The sequence below is a fragment of the Lates calcarifer genome, linkage group LG4 (assembly GCF_001640805.2).
Source record: "Lates calcarifer isolate ASB-BC8 linkage group LG4, TLL_Latcal_v3, whole genome shotgun sequence".
In the NCBI taxonomy this organism is placed as follows: Eukaryota; Metazoa; Chordata; class Actinopteri; family Centropomidae; genus Lates; species Lates calcarifer.
The window spans coordinates 9,328,098-9,348,124 of NC_066836.1; the positions used below are offsets into that span (position 1 = coordinate 9,328,098).

General features: G+C 40.8%; 1 protein-coding gene across 1 annotated transcript in view; it reads left to right on the forward strand.

The window, feature by feature from the left end:
* Positions 1-6,137: 6,137 nt before the first annotated feature.
* egfra (epidermal growth factor receptor a (erythroblastic leukemia viral (v-erb-b) oncogene homolog, avian)) overlaps positions 6,138-20,027 on the forward strand; it is a 40,933-nt gene continuing 27,043 nt past the window's right edge. The window contains exon 1 of the mRNA XM_018676302.2: positions 6,138-6,459. Coding sequence (XP_018531818.1) covers positions 6,381-6,459 — 79 coding nt within the window. The 5' untranslated portion in view covers positions 6,138-6,380. The remainder of the gene's footprint in view (positions 6,460-20,027) is intronic.

Sequence of the window (20,027 nt, forward strand, 5' to 3'; positions counted from 1 at the left end):
GATCCCTGCAGTTAGAGCCCACTTTCCCATCACTGATTTGAATGAGGGTACCCCCCGCCCCCTTTTTTTGTTACAGGAAGAGAACCATGGCATGAGCTCTGGGAATGCAGACCTTAATCCCAACTGTACCACAGTCAGCACCACCAAACCACCTCAGTGCACACTGCTAATCAAAGCCCCGTGAACCAAAAAATGACTGCATCAATGAGGAGAAATGTCACTATAACGAGAACAAACTGAATGTAGTCATGAGCTTGATGGTGGTTTTTGTTCTGTTTGAGAACGACACAAAAAGAGTCTGATACACACATTTTCTCTGAATGTCCACAGACCAAATACAATGCTCCACCTACAGGGCAGAGGAGAATCGATAATGAGTCTTCAAAAATCCTCAAAACACACAAAGAGAGACAGTAAAGGTGTATTTAAAGAATTTAGTATAATGTATTTAAGTACATTAAGTACATTTACTGAGGTACTTGTACTTTACTAGATGATTTTTATTTTCCTCTACTTTCTATTTCTACCTGCCCTAGAATTGAGATGTAAATATTGTACTTTTTTCTTACTTTTTACTTTGAAATTATGATGTATTATAAAAGATCTGTTGATCTCTGGGGAGGAAAATCACAAGCCACACATCATCAACAACAGAAAGAAAGAAATAGATTATTCTGAATTGGAACATTCTGCATGATGAGTGCTTTTGCCTATGGCACTTTAAGGATATTTTGATACTAATACTTTTGTATTGAATGCACAACTTTTATGTGTAATGGAGAACATTTGCACTGTGGTATTGCTACTTTTAGGTAAGTAAAAGATCTTAGTTCCTCTTCCACCACTGAAGAAAGTTCATCTATAATAAATTAAAGGTGGACTTACACTGATCTAAAATCATTTCTGAAAACCCTGTTTTATTATATTCTAATTTTAAAACATTCAGCTGGCTAACATTAGTGTGTCTGTATATATGTGTGTTTATATATGGACAGTCATATTCCTCCATCTTGTTCTTGCTATTTGATTTGAATTTTCACTGTTCAGTTCATTTTTCTTACTGTTTTTTGTTTTATTTAATGTTAGGCTTTTATATAGAACACGCTGACATTGATAAGTGCCGTATAAATAAACTTTATAATTATTGTTATTATATCCAAGGCATGCCAATCACATCAAACCTTCCATTTGAAACCTGAACACACAGAACCTTCACGCAATTATTCACATTACTCATGAGTGCGAACAAGGTGTTCCATGTTTTGAAACAGGATGTGACTGGTTGAGAAGTTGAGAAAGGGATTCCTATTGGATTAAAACAGGTTCATTCATTTACTTTGAGGTGTTTACTGTGTAACCCATCAGGCTGCCATGGAGACCACATGCTCTGGCAAGTGAACATGGCTCAGTGCCAAGAGACCAGGGGCCTCGTTCAGGAAACGTTAAAACCCGGAGCAATGAGACACATGCACACGTTTTATTGCTCCTCATAGGAAGAGAAAACAAAGCATGCGGCGTGTGTGTGTGTGTGTGTGTGTGTGTGTGTGTGTGTGTGTGTGTGTGTGTATGTGTGTGTGTGTGTGTACACACCCAACATTACAGAACAACAATCCATTCCTGCATTCAAATATTTGCCTTTTATTATTTCAGTTTAGCTAAAGGAAAATTTCCTGTAGGGGGGCAGATGGTGAGATACAAGGTAATCTCACTGGCTTCTCTAATTAAACCTAATTAATTGGTACTTGACAGTTTGTTCTGGATGCCTGAGGCTTTTCAACCATGCCGCTGAAAACAGAATTTAGAAGGCTATTATTAAAGGTTTTATGGATTCAGTCACATCTAATCCAAGTCTTATCTTGTATGTCAGCGATATGGCAGCCATGACAAGTTCCCAAAATAGTGCAGAGTTTCACAGGAAGCAGCTCAGTAATCCAAACTGGAGGAGTTATTTTTCTAAATTTTACACATCAATCTTGGATGTGTAAAATCTTGTCTTGGTACAATTCATCATTCTGGATGCCCAGACGACACCATGTTTTAATTTGGATTCACGTTTTTTTTTTTTTTTAATCATTCAGGAGAACCATGCAACATGCATAATGCTGACTTTTGTTTTCTAAATTACAGATAAAACAGAAAGTTGAGCTTTAGTATTACTTTGTATGTAGTATTAATCGAAACAAAATCACTTTGATCAGGAGTTTTCAGATCATTGTTTATTATAGTGCTGTCTGTATTACTCAGCTCTGCTCAGTCTCTTTGCAAATATCTCCCTTTGAAATTAAACATCTTAAATCCAAAATACTAAACACTGGGGCTGCAACAAGAAAATCATTTTCAGTATTGATAAATATTCCAATTATTTCATTTTTTCAATCAATCAAGTCATCAATTTGTCAATAAAATATCTGAAAATAGAAAAAATGTCCACAGCCCAATTCAAATAGGCCTCTCGGGTAATAGGCTAAAACTCAAAAGATATCCAGTCTCTATCTCTATAACATATCATTCTATCATATTTCTATTATATATGATAAAGAAAAGCATCAAATCCTCATGTCTGAGAAGCATATCTGCTTGAAAATAATGACACTATCAGCTACCAAAATTAATGATTCACTAATCGATTAACGTGTTGCTGCTCTGCCAAACACCATCACTGGTGTTGACGTTCATGCTCTGAAACACATCTAATGTGGTGTCTGCGTGGATGGAAGCAGCAGATGTTGTGCCTCGGAGTGACAGTGAATTCTATATGACATATGTCCTGCTCTTCCTCTGTGTTTCTGCAGCACAGTTTCATCATATACACATCATGTGCTGTGTACTCCACATACACTACATGATGAGGAGACGATAATGGTGGTGCTGCTGATGGTGAGGGTTGATGACTTTCTGGTGTTGCTGGCCCATTTGGGTCCTGTCATGCGGATCAGACTTCAGACCATCTCCCCTCCTCACATCACGGTCGCATAACCTTTCCGCCTCACTGAGCCACCTAATAAGACTCCTGGTGTAAACATAAGTTAATAAAACGTTCCTAGAAGTTGTGTCTGTTACTGTACTTGACAGACAGAGATTCTCAGATATGTATGGATGTATGCTGCTGATCAGGTGCAGAAAACCAGTGCTTTCTGAAGATAAGAGATGGAAAATAAATGTGAAGATATTCCAAGGTGGGACATGTATTTACTTTGCCAGCCAGCAGCTGTCATCTCTCCTCTTGCTCTTTCTCTGTGGTTCTTTCCCTTTTTTCCCTTCCTCTCTCTTTTGAGTCCCCAGTGGTCTGGCCATTATTCTGTGTTTGTTTAGTGTTTGTGCTTGGCTGACAGACAGCTGTGGTGTGGGGCTCCGAGCAGGCCTCAGGACAGCGATGGATGGCGATATGAAATGCTGAAACAACTGGGAGTTCTTTCTTTCTTTCCTTCTTTATTTCCTTCTTTTTTTCTTTCTCTCTGACTGTGGAACATTTCATAACAGAGACATTGGCTGGTGGTGTAGAAATCGGTCCCTGGTGAGAGGCCAGAGTGATTTCTTTCTCTTTTTTTTTACCCTCCCTTTAATGAGCCTCCACTGTGGTTCAGTATGTTGTGAACTTTGGTTTCAAAACATTTAAAACCAACCCCTGAGTCAAATTCAAAGATATGACCCTTAAGTGAAGCTGAAATTTGATTTTCTGTGAAAGCGAAACTGCAATATTTGACATCTCCTGATTCTGAGACTTGGACCATTTAAAAGTGTGTAACCTTGTGAATGGGAATAACTCTCTTACTTAATGGGGCTCCCTCAGTTAACATTTTCCCCCTGACTCACTTAAACGACAAAGACCATGGACTTTTTTCCCAGTGTACCTAGAGTACCTAGAACAAGTCAAACTGACAGTTGCATCACATCCACAGCGCACTGAAAATAGCTTACTGTGCTGTCTCATGTGAAATGTTAGCCTCACATTAAGTAATTTCTCCTCGAGGAGAATGGTCATAATTTCACCCAACACAATAACATCTTCCTCCAACAGTACAACCAAAGACGATTTGCTGAGCCATTAAGCCGCGGTAATGAAATAAACACCAGTGTGAAAAATGATTTCTATCACTCCTGTCCCCATAGAGTCTGATCTGTGCACAACAACAAACACATTTAAGCAGCTTGACATCCAATTAGATTCGGTTCTGATCAGACAGATGCTCTGTCAACAGTCTAGACATTTCGTCCGTCCAACCCCTGTATGACACTGATACTAAAGGCTGTCTTTCATACACGCATATCAGCAACTAAATAAGGGCAACAGTGTGATTTTTAGGGATGCCGGGACTCAGTGTTCAGTCTGTGTTGTTATTGGGCCAAATTCAATGAAACCTCTAGATGTTAGGTTTGACATCTCAGGATGAGTCATCGTCATCCTTTTCTCTAAGTTTCTGTATGTAGGTGTTTGTCTAAAATAGCTCCAGGAACACTTACATCAGATTTTGTGCAAAAGAAAAAAAAAAAAAAAATCTCCCTCAAAAGTAGATATTTGTAACTTCAATTTCCATAACTCCGGATACAGATTTATGGGTTACAGATTACAGATTCATCAAGGTTCATCTCAGGTAATTAGTGGAGATCTCACCAAACTCACTCCTGTGGGCTGTTTCCTCAGGCCTTTACTGTACACATTAGATCATTTTCACTGCAGATGATTTTGAATGTCAAAGCAGGAAAAACATCGTTGTGATCAATAATATTATACTGACTCCATTCCAATTAGTTCTGCCAGGTCCAGTCCTGGTACTGTGCAAGTTTGCTTACTCACTGCACTCTAAGCCCGGATAAGAGGAATTTACTGAGGAAACTGGTTGCCTCAAAAAAATTAAGTGATGTAAGATGAAAACTTAAGGACATCTAACTTAAAAGCTTGAAGGTACTGGATTTTTTATTCTATATTTCTATTCTATCTGGTTGTATATGTGTATGAATGAGTATGTGTAAGCTATAATATAGAAAGTGGAAAAAAACAAACAAACGTACCTATAGTTTTAAAAGCAGATGGTCCAGTACTCTGCCACTGCGAGTGCCTCACATAACTCAGGTGATTTGAAGAGGTGTGTTGTGACAAAAACTTAGAAATTTAAGGTCATTTGACTTTAAATTATTCATATATTTCCCCTAATCTTGTCTATAGATTAGTTGAATTTACTCAGGATTGTATAGTACACCTAACTTAGATTGTTTAAGTGTATTGCAATTAAATCTTTAAGTAAATATAAAATCTGGGGCACTTAAATGGAACTGAGCCATTGTTAACTTTATTAATTAAACATGTGCTTATCTTATCAAAAACTTAATCTCTTGTAGAAATATTATTAGAGAATACCATCACTATTACTACTGAGCATTAAAGACAGAAAGAGGAGGAAAACCAGTTTAACAACATCGTATCCAACTCTCTAACCACAACAAAGTTTTTCTCTAAAGATAACATTCACATTTTTGTAGTTCACTGTGAACCTCAGGAGGTAGTTTAATATATCAGCAATTGGCAGCTTTTTGCAGTTACATTGACGTAAATGTTTGTTAAGTAATTGCAACTAAATTACCAAAGATAGTGTATGTTCCAGGCCATTTAGAAACAATCCACAACACAACAGAGAAAAATGTCATTTTCAGCTGACCTTGTACATGTCTTTGATACTTTTTTTTTAAATAAAAATGCTGACATGTTCATATTAAAAAAGAAAAGAGAAACATTATCTTTAAAAAGAAAAATTTTCTGCAGGTAAAAAGTTGAATCAAGTGTGTATATCTGAGTCATCTGCCTTTTCCATCTCTTCCTTCACCCAATTTATTGTATCATAATTCAAAAATAGAGTCTTATGGGTTATTGTTTACAACAGGAAGTGTGTCCAGCTTCACTATAAAACTGAGAGCAACTAGTTTGAGAATGGCAGGAAACTGAAAAACTATACTTGTAGTTTCTTTGCATGTTCTGCCCCCCTGTGTGTGTGTGTGTGTGTGTGTGTGTGTACTTTTCCATACAGCGGACCGGAATACTATGAACCCCCCCACCTCCCTCCCACTCTAAATTTCATCCACTCGTCTTCTACCTGGGCGCTTTGAGAGGCGCATCTATCCTCCCCTCCTCCTGACGTCAGAGCAGCCAGTAGTTTGTCCTGTGCTGCCTCGGCTCGGACTGCTGAAGATATCTGCGAGGAGGAGGAGGAGCAGTCAAAGTTTGAGTTCCCCAGAGAAGGAAAAGTCTGTCTACTACACGAGAGAAAAGTTGGGAAGGATTTTTTTTTTTAAATTAAACTTTTGATCAAGCGGAATATCGCGTCTCGTTGGCATGGAATGACACCTTCCCACCCAGGAGCTTGAAAAAACCAAAAACAAAAACGACGATGGCAACCCGTTTTCTGAAGTGGCTCGGTCTCACCTCTCTGCTCTCCCTGAGCTCCTGCGTTCTGGCGGAAAGGAAAGGTATGTCAGAGGAGGGTGGGGGGGGGAGACTATTACAACATGTACGTGTTTCATGTATGTGGTGGTTCCTCTGTTCGCCTTGTCCGGCATTTCCATAAATCTGACAGAAATCACAGAGCCGCTCTCAGAGCCGCAAGAGAAACTTGATCCAGCGTGGGAGAAAAGTTTCTCACCAGTCTCGCTGTTCAGCCTGTGACCTGGTAAAAGAGAAAGCTACACAGAGGCTCCGGGAAAAGTTGAGCGTTCACTGCCAGTGCGTGTGTGTTGCGGGAAAAGTTGTTTAGCCAATTAGTGAAATGGGCAAATAGCGCACACATCCTGTATGACCGCAAATTTGCACCACACTGGTGATAATGATGATGATGCAGGGAGGGGATGTGCATTGTGCAATTTATTGGCTCACTTTGTTTTCATGTACCTTTAAAAAAGAAGTCATATTTCAGATGTTTTTGTAAACATATTTTTGCCTTTGAGCGCTCTGTGAAGTGTTTGACCTGTTTGTAGGCAAATATAGAATTAAATCTGGGGCATGCTGTCACCTTGAAACACACTAAAAGCACATTGGGTGCATTTTGTAACCTTTTCTCTGCCTGCCACATTTTCCTTTCTCTCTGTTTCCCACTCAGCTCTTCACATTTATTTATTTTTCTATGTATTTTGAGCATCCTCTCCCATGATGAGAGGCTGGTGCATGTGTGCAGCTCTTTGCATCTGGTCCACAAAGATAATATAAATTTAAAAAAATGCGAGAATAGTCGATTCATTCAGCTTGAACAAATGATTTAAGGTGAAGCAGAGAGTCAGGAAGAGTGTGGTAATGGGCCGGTGAAAGTATGAGAACAAGTCCTGAAGTAGAAGGAACAGGTTTCCTGGATTCTCCTGCTTTGCTTGTTTTGGAGCTTCTCTTTCGGCCCTGATGCTGAGGTCAAACAGCTCTTAGTTTTTAAAGACATGGCAGTGTTTTGACTGTTACCTCAGTGCTGTTTTCCCATCTCTGACAAGTGATGTCTTTTTATTTTATTAGCTGAAATTTCAGGGTCTGTAAATGGACACCTCAGTATGGGCCATATCAATATTTGACGTAGATATGAGAAACCCTCAGTGGTTGAATGAAGTGTTAGTGTAAGGTTAAAAATATTAAAATCAACTCCACATGTAGTTAGAGTGACTCAGACTTCATAAAGGCCAGATGTCAGGAGGGAAAGTGACCAGAAGTATCACTTTACTCCCTAATGACTCCTACTTCCTATTCTCATGAATCATCATTGTCTACACTGGTTGTAATGTTGTTCCTCCTAATAAGCAGATAAGCAGAGCGTGTTCACTGCCAGCGGCACACGTGTGCATGTGTGCATCTTTCCTGTCTGCTCCAGCAAGTAACAACCAGTGCTGGTTTTCAGAGAACCATAACAAATCAAAAGTGTTTGGGAGCCAAAAAGACAGAGTCCCTAAATATTTCTGGGCTTCTAAACAAACTCGACAGTGCACATTTCACGCAGCAGCGAGTCTCCCACAGTAAATAAGGATTTGGGGAATTTTTATTAAGACCAGAGAAGATTAGAAATGAGCAGCTGTAATGATAGCTATGGTATGCGGCACAATTTGGTTTAATTACTGTTCATTTTTTGCGACTGATCCAATTTCCATTACCAAATGTGAGCCCCACCATATGGTCTGACAGTTTTAGTTGTTGTTGTTGTTGGTTTTTATTTTTTTTGTGTTTGGCCAGGGGCTGAGGCAGATGTTTCTTCATGGCACACTGTGTTTTGCTAGCACACGGTGTCCATGATAGTAGAACTTGATTTGAACAAGATGTCAAATTCCAATTACGTTCGTTTGGCATCAGAACTCCAAACTTTAAAAACAGTCAAATAACAGCTGCTTGAGTGCGTAAGATCTTTTTATATCTTGATAAACAGAATTAACACATGAAATCAGTTTTGTTATCTATTAAAGAGAGAGTCCCTGGAGGGTGACACAATGTGTCCTTGGGGTTGTATGATCCAGTTTGCAGTAGGCTTATCCATTAACTCAAAATGAAACCCAGTGTTGTGAGTTTTTTCCTTAGTAATTACACATTGACCACTTGAAATAGTTTGGTTTTTCTCAGTGTTGGTTTGATGATTGAGAAACAGTGTGTGACTCTCTGAACAGATGTTGATGTTAGTTGTGGACTGATCATGTCTTAATGAGGTTTTGATCCTTATCTGTAAAGACACAACAACACTTGTAAGTGTATTAAGATTCAATTTGGAAAATATTGCCCCAAATAGACATTAGACTGCTTTTATTTTGAAAATCAGAGGTGTTGTTTGTTAGGATAATAAGAGATTACAGATGCTGACTGAACATGACAGTGTGTTGTCAGCTGCATGTCCACCTAAATATAGATATATGAAGAAATTATATTTAATTTTCTTAAAATTTAAAGTCTCTAAAATAGCACAGCACATGAGATATTATAATATAACATCACTTTCCAGTGAAAAAAGTGAGTATCTTCAAAACAAGAAGAAATACAAACAGTCTTGTTCTAAGCTGCATTTCTGAAATAATCCAAAGGGGCTTCAAAAGGTTTATGAGCCTTAAGAAGAGGGATAATTTCCTCAACCCACAAAGGTGCATGTAATCCTCTGACTTATTTTAAAATCACAAAATACAAGGCGATACAAGGTTTGTCAGGGACGGCCAACAGTTCAATCTAATTGAGTAAAGTCTGTTTGACCTGAAAGTGTTTGTGTTGCTAGGAGGCAAGTAAGAACATCTGGTCATCTGTTTATACTTGGAAGTGGCAAAAGATTTTCAAGTTGAGAAAAACTTGAAATTGATGGAGGCCATGGATGGAAAATAAACCCTGTAAATTTTGTGCATTTCTCTGGGAACAATCTGCAAAGTACAAATGTTTTCATCATTCATGGATCAGTGATCATTAGCGTGTGTGTGTATGTGTTGTTCTGTAACTGTATTCTGTATTCAATTAATCATTTTTCAATTGACAGTTTGATTAACCCCACCTTTAAACAGCCATTGTCCAATCATAGCTTGGCAGCCATAACGAGGCACAGCAGAACTGTCAGTCTTTGGATTTCTCCATATGTTAAAGCAGTTTTCATGGAGCTGTAGCAAAAGTGGTTTAAAGCAGTTTTTTTCCTTTTCTTTAGCCTCTCCAAAACCAAAAACACAAGAGGATTAGCATGTCTGGCTAACTAGTATACATTCTACAGTAGAGATCAAGCAATGCTCCAAGGCCAATGAGCACATTATTAACTACTAGTTTCAGTCCTGTTATGGGGAGGACTTTTGGAAATGAGTTCTGATAATGAGCCCCCGCCAGTGAGAGGCCTCTCCCAGAGGAAGCCCACCTGTCAGTCGTCTGCTCGGCGACAGCCCCGGCGAGGTGTGATGGCTTCTGTGGGACACAGACAGGAATTGCTGAATAATAGAAAAGGCTCTTTGTCCGGTCCGCAGGCATGCTCAGTTTATTAACTGTCATCATCTGCGGAGAGGTTGTAAATAATGCCCACAGCTTCACCCAGCAGTGGCAACCACAAGTAATAACTGTGGTGATTTATGTCCCGGATGAAATGCTGAACGGTGATAGAGTTGTACTGGATGATGAATTATTTTTTTTATTGTATGCTGAAATATTTCTACCCATAGTTGTAGAATACCCCAAACCAAAAGTGAAGATATGAGGTGAACCTGCCTCCTTAACTGGGCTAACCTGTGAAAGATCAAACTAATATCAGGAGCATGTCGACGGCTAAATCCTTAATCCCTAATGCGAGGCTCCCCGGCTCGCTTTGGGTCACAGGATAACCCGCTTATATCAATATGCTTTCTCGGAGTTAATGGGTTATCCAAGTTCTCGACAGAATGAGATTGGAAGATAATATATGTGGGTCCAAGTCCGGCTCCATCATCATCTCTGCATTTAAATGTGCTTGCACACCTGCAAAAGTGGAGCTGAATCATGACAAAATTTTACTCCTGCAGTGCATTTCAGCATTCTGAGTAAGTGTTTTTCCCTCTGCGCTGTGTTGGGATCTAACAAGGCAGTTTCCCTCATCAGTCATCTGTTTTTTTTCCATCACTTTCAGAAAACCATGCCTTTTCTTTTCATTAAAGCCCACTCTCTGGAATTAGATGGATGTCGGTAGTGAAATATAGGTTATGATCCTGTGTAATCCTAGAATCTCTAGTCTGCCTTTTAGGGTCCAGAGTGGCCCTGGTGCTACTGCTGCTGCTGAGTCTTGCTGGTCCTCTGATGACCTTCCCAGACCTCCATCTGCTGCAGCCATTGTTGGAAAGTTAGATTTTTTTTGGTTTAAGCCGTGGGAGCTGGAAGGATAATTTCTCGCAGCCCTGCACTCCCCTCCCCAGCTTTGATAAAGTGCACTGTGTCTGAGAGGTAGAGATTTTCAAGAGCTGCTGGCGAGGTGCAGGATTTTGGTTTCACTTGGGGACAATAGTGCCTCTGTAGAGAGCAGGTTATCTGGCAGCGCTGATACTTCTGTAGAGCAACTGAGATCTGTGCCGTGCGGCAGACGCACCAGAGGCTAGACTTATGTCATCGAGAGGGAACACAGAAGTGAAGCAGCTTTTGTTCTTCTTCATACTTTTAAGAGTCTGAAAACAGTAAATCTATTGTGTGACCTTAAAAATCAAGTACTGTAGCTCCGTAGCTGTTAATTATATGTCTGGATACTGCAAAGTCCAAACAATAAAGACTGATGTATAGTTTTCATGTCTGACATATGACATATCTCTTAAGTTACTCTTGGCCTCCCATTAAAGATAAACCAGTGTTTACTGTGTGTGTAGCTGCAGCTACTCAAGCCCATTCTGCATAGTTTGTATGTATATATCCACTGAGAGAGCAGCATGGAATAAGTGAGTGAACGTGGTTACTGATTGAACTGATTTGCTTCCTTTGTTTGTTCATGGTGACAAAGTCATCCGCTGCGTTTATGGCCTTTCCATGATCCGCTGGATGTGCATGGAGTCTCCAGTGGAAAGAGACCCAGGAATTCAAGTTGGAAAAAAAGGCCCTCCGATATCTTCCCATCTCATCAGGTGCAGTGTCGTGTTAAAAGGGAAAAAAGGCCTAAGCTCCGGTAGAGTAATTGAGCCCCCCCCTAAGTACGTCTATCTTTTAAAACTGATCTTACTTGAGAGGCTGTTACAGTCAAAATTTTATGAAAAACATGACCTGACCTTCACTGATTTTGTTATAGATGCAGAACATAATAACAGATCTTTAGTAGTGTTTACGTGCACCTCTTAATATAGCTGTCAAATTGGCAACAGAAAAAAAACATAATTTTTGGTATAGATAACACATAGCTGAGAGAACTACTCAAATATCAGTTGATCAACAGAGAATAAACCCACAACTATTTTGGCAACCAATTAATCAGCATTTTAAATGCACATTGTCATTTTTTAAGTAAAAATACTCAACATTCCCTGGCTCCAGCCTCCCTTTTTGATATTTTATTGACCAACCAATGAAAAACACAATAATGTGCAGATTAATTGTACATAAATGTAAAAATGTTAATTGTTAGTTGAAGGCCTTATTAACGCTTCTCTATAAAGATTTGGTGTGTTGAAAAGTTTATCTTCTATAAATCTATCTTTGTGTGTAAGCATCTTCAAAAAACATATTGGTGCACCCCCACATTTAATTATTTATCTGTTAGTTTATGTTTAATGTATGTACGTCTTTATACTAGTGTTTGAAGACAAATTCACACTGGACAGTTAACCTTGGAAAAATAGCGTGGGAACATATGCACAACTTAGTTTTAGCTCAATTAAGGGTTAAAATAAAGAAAATAGTTTTCTCTTTTCATTGGCTGCTTTATGTTCACCAGAGTACTGCACACTCCCTTTACATGTATGCCAACTAGGTTAGGGTTAATGTCTGTTGAGAAGGAACTTCATGTTTTTCTTGTGTTTGACAAAGCAGTTTTTGAATGTGTCTTGTCAGGCTGAAACTGCTGAAACAGTAAGTCAGCTCTAGCGCTGAAGGTGGATGGAAAGTGGGCACTGAACATGTTTCCATCCTGGAGGCTTTCAGCTTGGGTGAAAACCATGGCGCTAACACACTGCAAGCCCCGCTCAAGAGAATTTTGCAGCTCATTTCAGTTCACAGGGACGGTGAGCAGACAGTCTGAGGCCTTTTTCCTTTTTTTCTTAGTGACAAATAGTTGATTTATTTGTATTCAGCGCTCAGATACATGGATCTAGGTGTCACAGTGCAAATGTAAAAGATGCCAACGAGATGGACAGGGGCGGTGCACGGATCAAAGGAAATGTCACAGCGGGGGAGAAAAACAGGAAAGTCAAGGATACACAAACAAACATCAGAAGGATGGAGTGAGATCTTTGACTCTGGAATTCATGCCCTCGCTTAATCGTTCATCAAAGAGGCCTCGAGCTGCTCTTCCTAGCTGCCGCTGCCTCACTTTGGCGTGCAAATTGGAGATGAGAGTCTCTCACTATTATCTCTCCCCAAGACCTCCTGTAGGTGTGGCGTCTCCTCTAACGTCCTCCAGGTCATTCTGAGGCTGCAGCGCTCACCCAACAGAGGAATCCCCTACAGGGAGGAGAACAATAGCTTCATCAACAAATCTCCATCTTCGTTTCAGAAGAAAGCATCAGTTGAAGGGTGGTGGCTGATCTCTGAAGCCTGCTTCCCTAATACATTTAGCCTCTTCCTGTGTGGTCCAATGGCCTGGTAAACTAAATGGTGCATTTTAAGCTGTGAGTCACTGTTAGTGGTTTGGACCTTCTGGTGCATGATGGTTAATTTATCCAATTTTTGTAAATGAATTCCTGCATTTTTCAAAACCTGGAGATCCAGGATGTTTAATTTGTAATCGCTGTGTATGGGGGTGGGGGCTTCCTGCCTCACATCCTGATTTAAAGGATGTTGAAGCTCTTTAACAGCTTTAACCTGAAGCATTTGGCTGTTTACCATTCGTTTGTATTGGCTCCGGCCTAGTTTATTGCTTAAAGGTTTTACTTTTTCCAAAATGGAGAACGCGTAAGAGTCATCAACTCAGCTTGACTTGACTTATTTATACTGCAGCTGGCTACATCACTTAGGGTGTGGGTGAATAACATCAAATACTATATCTACTTAAGTTACAGAATATATAATTATTTACGCCTCTCAAGGGGGATCCTGATTGGGCTTGTCTGATCGTTTTCATCGCTCGGCTACCTGTGAAAAAGTGTTTTCTTTGCCAATGTTATTAAGGCATTACATGCTTGACTGCAAGGGTGTGGTGGAGTGTCAATCAAGACCGTATGTAACTTTCCAGTATTTATTGAAAAGGTAATAGTGGCGAGTAATAACTAGTCGAATAGAAGCAAAAGTGAGGGGGCTTGTCTGGTCTTCATAAACTCTGCTATATCCCCTGCAAGGAAAACAAAAATGAACTCCAGTGATTTTTGTAAGGCCTTTATCCTGCAGTCAACAGCACATGGATGCCAGCATTAAGGGTAAAACAACTTATTAAAATAGGTACTTTTACAGAGCAGAGTTTCTCACAAGCAAAGTATATACAGACATGCAGAATCACTTGTTAACTGATACCTGTGTTGCCTCCAGGTTTATTCTAGTCTAGACCCCTCTGTCACATCTTTGAAGGGGCCTGGTATTGACAAGTTGCAGAGTGCAAAGCTTGTACAGTGCGCCTATTGTGGTAGACTCCACTGGGCTTTCTAACAGGAGCGTCTCAGACAGAAAATGTTAATAAGGATGAAAATTACCTGGCATACACGGGTGGATGGTGGGATTCCAAATAAGATAATGGGAGAACATGCATGACTGAGAAATGTAAAGAAAAAGGAAAAGTGCATTAGACAGATGAATTCACATCCAACCCCTGTGGCTCATGTGTAGACCAGACTTGATTGAATGTCTCCTTCCCCACAGAAACCCCTAAGTCCTTGGACAAAAGGTTCTTTATTTGGGACTTTGTTGTCTTCTTTGACACAGGCTTATCTGTCTTCCTTGACCTCAACTTGCCATGTAGACATGACTTTACAGCTCTGTGTAAACAGTGAAGAGAAAAGCATCCCTGTTGGCTGGAAGTTATAAGGGCTGTGAGGGTAACAGAATCCATTTAGTTGTCTTGGAGCTTGATATTGAATCAGGGCAACTAATCCTACTTACATTTATCAGCAGAGAAAAATAGCTCATGCCTTGCAATGATAACAAGAGAAAGAGTTCAGCCATGCTAGCAGCTCTGAGAGTCTGAACCGAGGCGCTGCGGTGCTTTGAGCTGAATGCTATTTCAACATGCTTACATAGTTTAATGACAATGCCAACATGCTGGTGTTTAGCAGGCTTAATGTTTACTGTGTTCATCATCTAAGTTGCTAAACACAAACTGCAGGTGAGGCTGATGGGAAATGTCATCAGTTTTGTTAAGTTATTATATTTCATACTGGGAAGAACAAGAATGGTTGAACCAAGTTTTATGGAAGTCTATCCAATTACTGTGGAGAGAATAACGACAAAACCGCAATTGTCAAACTCATTATGGCACTAGAGGAAGTCAGGGAATCACCAAAGTCATTACGATTCTGGAACCATGAATGTCTGTACAAAATTTTATACCAATCAGTTTTAATGTATCCCTTACCAAATGTATCAAATTGTGGTGCAGTGTGTCTTGTAGCAGTTGAGATATTTCAGTCTCGGCAATGCGCCACTGAGGCTAAAAGAATGTTTCATAAATGCTTAATCAGGTTGTTTTGAACATGCCTAAAGGTTTGTCTCTTCATAGACCAATAAAGTATAATTCTAGGGAGTAAATAACAGACCATCCTCCTCATGGCACATCTCTGTCTGAATCACGGCAACAATGATGAAAGGGCTGCTGGCAGTGTATTGTGTTGGGGAGCTTTAGAAAAGGAAAAGAAGATGTCAGCCCCTCTCCTGCCATGGTTTCAGCATTTTACAAGCCAACATCACCTCTCAGGGATTCATCAGCGTTGTAAAACGTATTTCATCCCAGCCATTTATGGACGAGATGACAGCATTGTTCATAATATCGCAGTGGTGGCTCGGCTCGGCTACAGAGTTGATCAGTGATTTGTTTAACTCCCGGAGCACTAAAACATAACATGCACTAAACACAGCACGCCTTGTGTACTACCTTTTCTAATTGCCTTGTAAGTTTCAACAACACCAATGCTTCGTTGAGCTCAGAATTAATTTCCTGGTGGGACTTTGAGCGTAACATCTTCATTACCACATGTTTTCATAATTGAAGCCAGAGGCTTGTAAAAAAGACTTCCTTCACTTACAATGTTTCCTTCCATAAAAAAAGGTGGAACCAACCTTCTTAATGCAAGATTGCCCACTAAACCATTACTGAAGGCCATACATTTTAAGTATATACTCATGCACTGCATCATATTACAGCCCCATGGCACTAACAGCATCACTGATAAATGATCGATATCTACTGCTCTCTTCTTTCATTTTCATAACAAACCACTTCAGCTTCATTGCTACAGTATGTGGCTCGGTGGAGAATGGGTTCCCTGGTAGAAATACCCTGGAGTGCATAGTTGGACCAGTGCCAGGCAGTAAGGATTAGCCCTCTGGACCTGCAGTATATCCACTACATCAACAACCTCTCCCTGAGCTGATTAGGAGGCAGTCTGAGATTTTTTAATATGAATCCACTTGTTTAGTTTTTATCCCAGTATTATTGCAATAATCAGGGACCCATAAGATTTCTAAGAGATTAAAAATACTCAAAACCTAATTGGGTTTTGAGGTCAAAGGACATGTAAACAACCCTCTCAACCAAGAGGTATGTGAAATATGCATGTTAGAGTGGCAGTGGAAATAGCCTCTTCCTTTTCTTCTCATTGTTATTCTGGCTTGGTGCGGCAGCATTTTGGATACTTTTTATGCGCTGATGGCTCATGCTTCCAAGAAATGAAGCAATTCTGTACTATCCAAGATTTATCCTGGGTTATAAATGCTTGGCACCTGTCGGTCAATTGAAAAACATCCGAAATGAGATCCAGGATTTGGAGCTGGAAACATCATTTGCATCTGCTGAGCTGTTACAGTCGTGTTTGTAATGGGCATAACAGTCTCACCGCAAGGTCCATTTAGTTGTCGTTCCGGAGCTTTGGCCCAGTTGTCATTCAGATGTCATTTACTGGTAAATGTTCCAATTTTCCATTTTCTGGCAACTTTGAAGACCTCTTGTCCGCGTTGGCTTTAAAGTAAAGACTAAAAGTGGGAAACAGCAGTTGACTAAACATCACCGGAAGGAGAGGAAGATAGTGTGATATGATCAAAAGCTCCAGAGCAGCTACAAAATCAACCTAGTTGTGAGAATGTTTCAACAAATACTGTTTCCAAGACCAAGAATGAACTTCCACTCTCAAAATATTTGTAATGTGTAATATAGGGCAGTTATTGCATTAAAGTTGGCTGTATTTTCTGTCAGCAGTACACTGGGTTATGAGAAGAAGGAAGCTGATTTTTCTTCTTTTTCCCTGAACTGGACACTGAATAACTATAATGTTGGAAAGGTTTTGCTTGCACACTTATTGTCCACTCTCTGGAGTAGTAATGAGAGTCCATTGTGTGCGCTTCATACACAGTGATTCTGAGCCAGAGTCCTTGTGTTCAGTAGTGTAGCTGATAGCGAGAAAAGGGTCTCGCCTGCCAAGTCTGATGCCTTTGATGACTGACGCAAAGCAGCCAGCCCTTAGGTTGTGCAAAAGCCCCCTGTGAGTCTCTGTAGTGTGGGGGCGGCCTTGAAACAACCAACCTCCTCAGTCATAATCGTCTAAAACAAGCTAACGCATTGTTTTGGAGCTTTGTTAACCATATGTGATGTGCTTTTTTTGTCGGGAACAGGATAACGCCCCGCACGTTAACAATGGATGAAATCTGAGCCGAGGGCTTGTGGGAGAGGTGTTTGAAGAAAAACCAGCACCAATTTTCTGTCAGTCCTTGCCGTTCACACTACTACGGTGAGGACAGAATTGTTCTGAAAATACTCTGAAGATTATAAACCAGCACCCCAGGGCCCCAAAGTACTTGGCAGTGGCACCCCGTTGCATTTCAAGCATTTCAGTTTGATGTGTCATCAGGAAGACGTAGCTAAATTCCTCTGAGCTTTCCTTTGCAAATTAAATTGGTCATGCTTTTGGCGATTACAACACAACACGTAACAAAATACCCTTCCACAGTGTTGAAAATTATGAGAGCTCCTCGGCTGTACAAACTAATTCCTCCCAGCTCCGTTCGTCCCTGACTTTTGGCCTCTGCCAGTGTGGATGAGGAAGAAACTACTCATCAGTGGATTTAAGGGTCTGCTGATGTGTAAAGCAGAGGTTGAAATAGTGAGTAAGGGCTGAGCAACGGAGTAAAGATTACTAACGCAAACCTCAGGGCTTTTGTAGAATATTCCTTTTATGGGATCTCTCTCCGAAGACTTCGGTGGGGCAGAGTTACTAGAGACATGACTAAGGCAGTAACAGAGTTGTTGGCAGGCAACACTGCGAAACAGTGGTTAGATCTACACAGAAACGAGCCTGTCAGCAATTGGGCTAAAAATAAGAAACCCTTAAGCAGAAAGGCTGCCTCAAAGAGCGTCTATCTCCTTTTGTTTAGATGAAGTGAGGAGTAGAGTGAGTGAGAGTTATCTGTCCCTCTGTCTGTTGATGTGCTCCAACCTGGGCCTGCATTGCTCTACGCTGGGAATACTTAAAACCGTCAGGGGATTCCCAAATCACAGCTGCTCTCTCCTGCTGGAATGATGTGTGAAATGTGTGGGTTTATTCGCTTGTGGTTGTTGTTTTTCTTTGCTCTCTCTCTCTCTCTCTCTTTCTTTCTCTTTCTTTGCCGCTCTTCTTCCTCTGCTCCTCTTTTCCAGGCATGGCTCAGCGGTGGTTGGCGGAAAGGGGTGGGGGGGTTGTGTGTGGGGCGGACGGGACGACAGTGAGCAGTGAGTTAGCAGCAGTGTGTGTGCTCGCCGCCCACTCCGTCTCCAGCCTTCCTTTTGGGCTTCCTGTGGGATTGAAGAGGAGTATGGTTTTAACAGGGAAGGAGAAGGAAGAAAGAAAAAAAAAGACAGGAGGTGGGGGGTGGGGTGGGAGGGTTGTCTTGGCTAGAATGGGCTTCAATAGGGAGAATGTCTGGACGTCAAAGAGGAAGTGGGTTGAATGTTGGAACATTTCAGGAGAATGGCGGGTGCATTATTGGAATTTAAATGGGGCTCGGGCTAACGGAGGTTGTGTGAGTTTTGGGTAACAGGACTGGGATTGTTCGGTCCCCCTACAGAGCACTAATGGACTTCCCAACTGGGCATGGGGGGGGGAAGTTGTCTGACTAATGATGTTTATTGCTTGATTATTTGGGCCATCATGTTAGGCCCCTCATATGCTGGTCGCAGCTGGAGAGTAATGGGAGTGCAGCTGTGTCTAACTAACTCCAATAAATCAACTTGGTGCCCAGTAATTTCTGCCTTTTTCGATGGACCTTCTATCATTTATGGTTTATTTATCTCTTCTGTCACGGATATTGCCATTGGGTAATGAATACTTTCACTATTGAGATGAATGTTCAGTATGTTGATTATTCACAGCAGTCGCTTAAACAATAACCAGCATGAAAGCAATAAAAGATCTTTTTGTAGGCCAGTAGCTATATAATTAATGAATATTTTTCTAAATTAAAGACTTGGTTCTCTGAATTTACAAAAACAAACATATTTTCTCACTTATGGTAGCCATGCAAAAAGTTTTGGTTTAATTTTCTCAGGTTTTGAGATATTTGTCTTTGAGATATCAGTCTACACCCACGTATAATGGATGTGAAAGCAGCGCAACATACTGAGTGAGTAGGGCCTCCCTTTGCTCTCAAAACAGCATCTTTTTTTCATGGCATTGATTCCACAAGATGTTGGAAACACTCCTTTGGGATTCTGGTCCATGATTGCATCACATCATTTCTGAAAATTTGTTCTACAATAAACTCTAGAGCCTGTTTTGCGTAAAAATCGCAGGAGATCAGCAGTTTCAGAATCACTCAGACTGGACTGTCTGGCACCAACAATCGTGTCACTGCTGAGGTCACCAAGATCACATTTTTTCCTAGTTTGATGTTTGATGTGAATGTTAACTGAAGCCCCTGAACTGTCCATAGATCAATTTCCTTCCGCTTATCCGTGGTCGGGAGTGGGTGGCAGCAGGCTAAGCAGGGTAATCCAGATGTCCCTGTCCCCACCAACGTTCTCCAGCTCCTCCTGGTCCACCCTGGGGTCTCCTCTCAGTTGGGCGTGCCCAGAAAACCTCCAAAGGAAGGCACCCAGGAGTCATCCAAATCACATGTCCGAACCACCTCAACTGGCTCATTTTGGAGCAGCGGCTCTACTCTCCCCCCAGATGTCTAAACTCCTCACCTTATTTCTGAGTCTCATCCAAAGGAGGAAACTCATCTCCTGAGCTGTACCTGCATGATTTTATGTTTGACACCGCTGCCACATGATTGGCTTCATGACTTGCATGAA